The sequence below is a fragment of the Nestor notabilis genome, unplaced genomic scaffold, assembly GCF_000696875.1.
Source record: "Nestor notabilis isolate BGI_N333 unplaced genomic scaffold, ASM69687v1 scaffold20907, whole genome shotgun sequence".
Lineage (NCBI taxonomy): Eukaryota > Metazoa > Chordata > Aves > Psittaciformes > Psittacidae > Nestor > Nestor notabilis.
This window is the reverse complement of record NW_009936416.1, coordinates 12,484-20,067: the sequence shown is the minus strand read 5'-3', so window position 1 is coordinate 20,067 and position 7,584 is coordinate 12,484. Positions and strand designations below refer to the sequence as shown.

At 46.2% G+C, this 7,584-nt stretch overlaps 1 protein-coding gene across 1 annotated transcript; it reads right to left on the bottom strand.

The window, feature by feature from the left end:
• Nucleotides 1–428: 428 nt before the first annotated feature.
• Nucleotides 429–6,293, bottom strand: LOC104408671 (reticulon-4-like). Its single transcript, XM_010018336.1, has 3 exons — nt 6,194–6,293; nt 3,799–3,855; nt 429–2,983 (listed from the first exon to the last, which is right to left on the bottom strand). The coding sequence occupies exons 1-3, from the start codon at nt 6,291–6,293 to the stop codon at nt 492–494; spliced, it is 2,649 nt and encodes an 882-aa protein (XP_010016638.1). The 3' UTR covers nt 429–491.
• Between the last annotated feature and the right edge of the window lie 1,291 nt (nt 6,294–7,584).

Genomic DNA, 7,584 nt, shown 5'->3' with positions numbered 1-7,584 from the left:
GGCCTTGATCTAATGCAAGCTGCAAGTCCCATGAGAGGAGATGTGCAGGTTCTTTTCCAGACTCCAGATGTGTATGCTACACACACAGTAGCAGCAGGGGTATTTTCCTAAGTTGAGTCTAATGTCTGAATGGTGTATGAAAAGAAATGCCTCTTCAAATCACGTACACACAGCAGACAAACACCATCTTTGGCTTACTACCACGTATTAAGAGCAAGTTTGGAAGGCCACCTAATGCCCAGCCTTGCAGACCACCACAGCAGAGCTTGCAGTGAGTAGTGACTTATTTCTCCCTCAACAGATCAGCAGGAGAACTGAAGGAGAAAACTGGAGACAGTGAGTCCATCCCTGATAAACAGAAGAAAAAAAGTACTAAAGCAATCAGAATATGAGTAAGGTAAAAGTGCAGGCACCAACATTTTCTGTTACCCTTAACGAAGCTTACAGGAAGTGACTTAAAAACAGTTAAGTCATGACATGCTTAAGCTTAGCTATAAAAATATGCAGACTGGCAAACCGCAAGACAGCGTACACAGATTACCTGAAGATTTATTCAGCTTTGCTGAAAACATAGCAGTAGGTTTTTCCTTTTCTTTAACAGAAGCAGCTTCTCGCTCAGGTTCCTTCTCAAAAGCTTCTGGTTTTCCTACACTGACTATCTCTTTTTCAGCAGGTAGAGGTGAGGTATCTGTGGCCGATAAGGACATCTTGGATACTTCAGGCACTTCTTTGTCCACAGCGTCCAAGGACTTTTTCAAGGCATTGGTGTCTTCCTCAGCTTTTACTTCTACATTCTTTATAGACAGGTCACAGGGTAGCTCTGGACAAGGCCTCTTCTCACCTTGGATCACCTTACTGATCTCTTCACTTGCATCTTTGTGCATTACTTCTCTGCCAATGGCTTCTGCCAAAAACTCTGGAGTTTTAGGATGACCTAACATCACAAAGTCATCTTCCACTGTGACTGGGGAAGACTCCATGGGCGAGAGCGCTTTGTCATCTCCTGTTTTTGGTTGTGTAGCAACAGGTACATCAGCCGGATAAGCCATAGTGTTCAGCTCTTCCATCTGAAGAGGAATCTTCTCTGGCTTGGCTGGTTTTGTGGGTGTTGGCTCAGAGGGCAGAGCAGCCACAGTTTTGGAAGAGTCCAGTTCTGGTTGGAAAGACTCCAGATAAGGTTTGCCTGTGGCAGCTCCCGAATCCACCAGTTGTTCCTTATGTTCTTCATCACTTACAATATTCTCAGCTGATTTACTCTTTAAGATGAGAGATGGATCTTCGCTCGCTCTCTCTGTAAAGTCAGGTATCAGCTGGCTGTTGAACAGGTCAGACTTCCCAAACTGTGGAGACGGTGTTTCAACGAGTTCCTTGTCTTCAGGCACATCCTGAGGAACGCATTCTGTTATTGGTGTCTTTGAGTATTCTGTAAAGGATGGAGAAGCAGGTTCACCAGAGACCTTCGTTTCCTTAATCAGGTCACATGCAATAGAGATATATGGGGTCTCTGTATCTTCAGGACTGGTGCTACTCTCATGCTCAGGTTTCTTAAATGCCAAAGCCTCTTTTGCTTCTTGGGCCTGTGTCAGTGGTACATTCGCTGCCTCTTGGTACACGGGAGGTTTTTCAGTCTCTTCTTTTACATTCTCATACTTAGCAGTAGGAATAAATGTTTCTAATGGGGAAGCTTCAAGCTGCACAGCAGATGTTTCTGCACCAGCAGTCCCAGTGCTTAGCGGGGCTTCCATAACAATATCTGGCAAGACTGGTGATGGAGCAGCTTCCGAGTCTTCAAAGGAGGGACAGAGTTGTGTCACAGGTTTCAGAGGCTCTTGGACCGACTCGGAGGTTTGAACTAAATCAATCTTTGTTTCATAAGCAAGTTTTGTACATGCTGCATCATGCATCTCACTTTCATATGCTTCTTGTACTAGATCAGGAGTAAGACCTTCAGGCATATTTGCTGCAGTGTCAGATGGCATTGTTGATATACTCTCTGGTTTAGCATAGTCAGCTTCCTGGCCTTCCTGCTTGACAACTGCTTTAGTGCTAAAATTACCTTGTTCTGTGCTCGTCTGAGCTTTCATTTCTGCAATCTTTTTCTCATCGTCGGTTCTATTTTCTGAAGCACCTTCCTCTAGTGGAGAAAGAGCCTTGCCTTTGTTACCATCAGGACTCACAGAGGATTCAAATTTAGTACAAGTGATGTAAGTCTGCGAAGGTTCTTTTACAGCTTCTGGGGTACTTGGGAAAGAGCGATCTTCAGCGCTGCCTTCACTCTCTCCTTCATAATCCTTCTGCACATTCAGCTTACTTACACCATATTTCTCATCTAAACTGCTTTCTAGTTTGGCATCTGCCTTACTTCCAATATCCTCTTTCACGCTGCTCAGTCCATGACTAGCACTTTTTAGCTCCCATATTGGCTCGAATGGTTTGAAGTCTGCATATTCTTCCCTCTTCAGAGGGTCTTCTTTCAGTGCCTCTTTGTCACCGTGATCACCACCTCTGTACTTGTCTTTGTTATAGAAGAAATCCTCCTCGTTCTTCTCAAACAAATCTTGAGGAGTTTCTGGAGACATTTTCAGCTGCTCTGCAGGCGTTTTCTCCAGACTAGGGAATTCTTTAGGGCCCTCTAGCTGTGTTTCTTCTTTAGCTTGAGATAAAATGGCTGCTTCTGCTTTAGCAAATGGGGCTTCTGAGGATTTCATCTCTGAAATGTCCTTTTCAATTCCCTCTGAAAGAAATGGATTTCTTGCCTTTTCCACAGGTTCCTTATAAACCTCACTTGCATTTTCCTTGCAAGTGCCTCTTGCAGGTAATCCATCTGCGAGCGTATCAAGGGCTGAGTGCTCTTTAAAGGGATCAGCTGAGATAGGAGAGAAGGAGGGAAGAGAAGGAGCAGTATCAAGCGGGACTGCAGTAAAATCCTCTTGACCAAGCGACTTAGTGCTACCTGGCTGCTCCTGCAAGTCCAGAACTTTTTCTGTGACCATGGACAGAAAGGAAAGTTAGAGAATGCAAGTGCTCTTTAAAGTCAATGCAAACGTTCATGACAGGTTCACATGATGTTAGTTATTAAGAGGTTCTTCCAAGTTCTACCATAAACACTATCACCCATTAAAGCATGGGGTAAAGTGTGCTATTCTAGTTCACTTCTTCTAGCAGAGAAGTATGCAAGAGGCTAGAGAAGCAGCAACTTTATGCAGCGCAGAGATCACAGTAAAGCTGAAGATGCCAGACAAGTACAGAGCATCCAAGTACAGCAGGCAATATTAACAAAGTAAGAGAGGGAGGCTGGCAAGGTGAGACAGACAGAGGGCATGTGTGGATGCTTGTGCACAGACACACGCATAAATGTGCATGAAGTCTATTTTTGACATTTTTATGGGAATTTGGCACTGTAGCTAACAAAAAGCATTACATAAATACTACAGTTACATATTTCACTTACGTAAAGTACTGCAGAAAGTTACTATGGATTAAATCTTTCTGCTAAACCAGTAAAGCAGCTATGCTTTGATGTGTTAACCTGTTAATAATATCAACTTCTCTCCTAAATCAAGGGTCCAAGAATTCACAGATGGCTGTGGCTTGGTCACACAACGGTTCACCATGTCAAGAAATGAATGTGTATTAAATCCTTGAACAGATCAACTGGGAAGTCACAACATGGAGCAATGTGATGGAGGCTATTCTTGGACCCATGCTCACTTTGAGTTAAGGCAGACTAGTTGGAAAGGGTTAATGTGGTCAGAAATGCAGGATGTATTCAGACAAAGATGAGCAGAAAGAACTTGCCTGCAGAGGAGTGCATCAGAGGCGCAGATGTAGCAGGAAGAGCAAAAAGGGTCTCATCTGAAAAACAAACAAATAACCTCAGCAGAAATAAAGGCTAGGTTGAAGAGGGGAGAAAGCACACAAGCACTCAGTTCCCAGCAAGTCAAACAGATCCATAGGCAACATCTACACCCACAGAGAACCACAGACCTAGGTACAAGCCGGGTAATTTGGGAGAGACAACACTTGGATTTCTCCATTTACAAAGGGGTATTCACTGAGGCAACTGAGGGACCTCCACCCTCCAAGCCAGTGACCAAGCTCAGGGTAAGATACACCACAGTAGCTACTCTTCACTTGCATTCTCCAAATGTCCACACTACTGAGCAGCTACAGTGCCTCTAGCACCAGAAAAACAACCTGCCACTGACAACGGCTCAACCCGCTCACTTTGTCAGAGGGTCTCCTAATGCTGACTTGGGTGAGAACAGCAGTGAGACAGAGACTCAGCCGAAACCTGTGAGAAGTGACTAAAGCAAGCTCTGAAACTCCCCACAATCAGAGCACTAGTCAAGCATGCCAATACTGATCAAACCAGTAACAGTAAATGACTGTACTGTCTGCTTCATGTTTAGGTCTTTAGTATTTTCATAGAATCATTTAGGTTGGAAAAGCTCTTTAAGCTCATCCAGTCCAACCATTCCCAGCCCTGACAAGGCCACCACTAACCCCTGGCACTGAGGCCTCGGCTCCACGGGCTGTGAACACTTGCAGGGACGGTGACTCCAGCCCTGCCCTGGGCAGCCTGTTCCAATGCCTGAGCACCCTCTGGGCAAGGAATTGTTCCTCAGCTCCAGCTAAACCTGCCCTGGGGCAGCTTGAGGCCGGTTCCTCTTGTGCCATCCCTTGTTCCTTGGGAGCAGAGACCAGCCCCCTCCTGGCTCCATCCTCCTGTCAGGCAGCTGCAGAGAGCGATCAGGTCCCCCCTGAGCCTTCTCTTCTCCACACTAAACCCCCCAGGTCCCTCAGCCCTTCCCCATCACACTTGTGCTCCAGGCCCTGCACCAGCTCCGGTGCCCTTCTCTGGCCCCGCTCCAGCACCTCAATGTCTCTCTTGCAGTGAGGGGCCCAGAACTGACACAGGGTTCGAGGTGCAGCCTCACCAGTGCCCAGCACAGGGGGGTTACAACATAGATCAGCTTCCAAATGAAGGCATTAGTTTTAATGCCTTCTTCAGCATGATCCCAGGAGCATATTTGGATTTGCTGTATTTGTTTTATCCCAATATTACACAAGACATCCCCAAGCTCTCCGATTTCCACTCAGAGAACTAATAGAAGGAAGGAGATGCTTCTTCCAAGCTAAGGAAGTCACCACCTTCCCTCACTAATGCACGATGGCGAGAAGCTCCACAATCCCAGAGTTTCATATAGCACATTACCCGAAGTAAAAGCATACAAAGATGGTATTGCACTAAGCTAAATGAAGCATTTAATGAAAAGCCACTCCAGAAGCAGCAATACCAGCCATCATTAGGAACCAGGCAAATTAAAACCAGGCCTCCTCTGCATTTCTACATCAGCAGCAGTGTTTTTCACAGGTCCATCATGGCCTGTTGGCATTAAGTGAACGTAAAAGCAGGAACATTTTGGTAAATGTGTTTTATTCCGTAGAACGCATGAAGTTTTCAAATTAAGGCTGTAAAAGCCCATTTGCAATTTACATCAATTGTATTAGCAGAGTGCAGAATTGTATTAAAGCATTTCAATTAGATTCTGAATTTCCAGTAGAGACATCAACAATCTTTAGTTTTGCTCTTTGCTTGGACAAAACCAAGTACTAAAAAAGAACTATTAATAAAAGCAAAGAAAAAGAGAAGCTATTGATTTTGAAAGATGCAAGGCCAGAAGTGAGGAACATGGTAGAGCCACCAGCATATACAGAACAATCCATGCCGTGCTGCAAAAGCAATGCCACTTCTAGATACTCATGACCTGTTGGGCTTGAGTCAATCCCACCAGGAGTTTCCCAAAAAACAAGTCTCCCAACCTACATTTCCTGTCCTAATATACACCCAGTTGGTTTTGTTTCACAGAACATCGTTATTCCCCAAGTAATGTTTATAATCCACAAAATATACCAAGATAAAAGAAAACAGAGTAACAAAGACAGAGTGTAGGGCTTGGAATTTAGGAGCTTCCTCAAGTCCTACTGGGCCGAAGGGATTTCTGTTCAGTTCTCTAGAAATGACATTTTCCGATTATGGACCACCCAGAGAGAAACCTCAATTCCAAATTTAGAACACATTAAAGCAGTGTTACAGCTCCAGTGGTGGTAAAAGCTTTTAAGGACAAAAACCACACTGGAGGACAACCGATCAATATGTGACAGCAAGTCCCAGATCCGCCGAGCTCACCCGCACACCGCCAAGTGCCGCCGCACACCTCTCGCTCCGGGGGACGCTCGACTCCCCCTGCCCTGCTCATGGGGATCTCCCCCACAAGCAGGCTGGTCATAGGGGGCCCATATCCCCATGTTACAGCCATCTGGTTTGGAGGGACATGAGGGGCTTCAGTGGGAGCTCAGCTTGGGACTAGCCAGTCCAGAGAGCTGCGCTGCCTTCCTCAAGTGAGGCTTTTAGCAGGAACATCAGAGGTTTTCCTTCAGTTCTAGTGTGTGCCGGGCACATCCGGGGTTACTGCTGAGTCACAGAATAGTTTGGGTCAGAAGGGACCTTAAAGCTCCTCCAGCTCCAACCCCTGCCATGGGCAGGGACACCTTCCACCAGAGCAGGTTGCTCCAAGCCCCTGTGTCCAACCTGGCCTTGAACACTGCCAGGGATGGGGCAGCCACAGCTTCTCTGGGCACCCTGTGCCAGCGCCTCAGCACCCTCACAGGGAAGAGCTTCTGCCTCAGAGCTCAGCTCAATCTCCCCTCTGGCAGGTTTGAGCCATTCCCCTTGTCCTGTCCCTACATCCCTTGTCCAAAGCCCCTCTCCAGGTTTCCTGGAGCCCCTTTAGGCCCTGGAAGACTGTCATAAGGTCTCCCCTGACCATGAGGGTTTGCACCAAGCAGCAGCACACTCTTCTCTCAACATTATACCTAAATGGAACAAGCAAACATCTCCTGACCACAACTGCAGAACTGTGTCCCTGAGTATGTGTACTGGACGCTGATGCAGCTGAAGCACCTCCTTATGTGTTGGTTGAGTATGTGGACACCACTACCCCGTTCAATGTAGTGGAGGTGCTGTAAAGAGAAATAAAAGATGGGAAAAGAAAGAATCCAGCGGGGTAAGGAGGCAAAGAGGAAAATGCACAACAAATCCCTTAAGATGTACTACATTTTGTGTCCAAAGCCCAACTGCAATCTCTACCAAAAATTCTACATTTAAAAGCCTTTGAGTACTTCCCAACCCCAGAGAGAGGACTCAGTTTCTGGTGAGGAACACTGGGTTTACAAGCATGGGCACTGATTTTCCAGTGTTCCATTAAGACAGCACAACGCAGAAACTCTTCCTTAAGTTTGCCTTCCATTTACTCAACACAGCAACATACAATAGCTGTGCTAGTCACTGGATTCCCAGGTTCTCTTAATGGAAGGATATTATGCCCACACCCAGGCTTTATTTTCCACACATAGCTGGAGTGTGAACAGAGATTACATAAACGCAGCATTTCCTAACCAGCCAAGGAGAACCACCCACCTTCCCTCCACCCACCACAGAATGGCATTTTCCCTGCTGAAAGGAAGAAGATACAAGGACTTTTTCCTGCTGTGGGCCCTGTATAACCCCTCCAGGCAAGG

Excerpts from the sequence above, each read along its gene's own strand:
- LOC104408671 (XM_010018336.1), bottom strand. The coding sequence starts at position 6,293 with ATGACCAGCCTGCTTGTGGGGGAGATCCCCATGAGCAGGGCAGGGGGA. Across the intron at positions 3,856-6,193 it reads CGGCACTTGGCGGTGTGCGG|ATGAGACCCTTTTTGCTCTT; the intron begins GTGAGCTCGGCG and ends TTTGTTTTTCAG. Across the intron at positions 2,984-3,798 it reads TCTGATGCACTCCTCTGCAG|AAAAAGTTCTGGACTTGCAG; the intron begins GCAAGTTCTTTC and ends CCATGGTCACAG.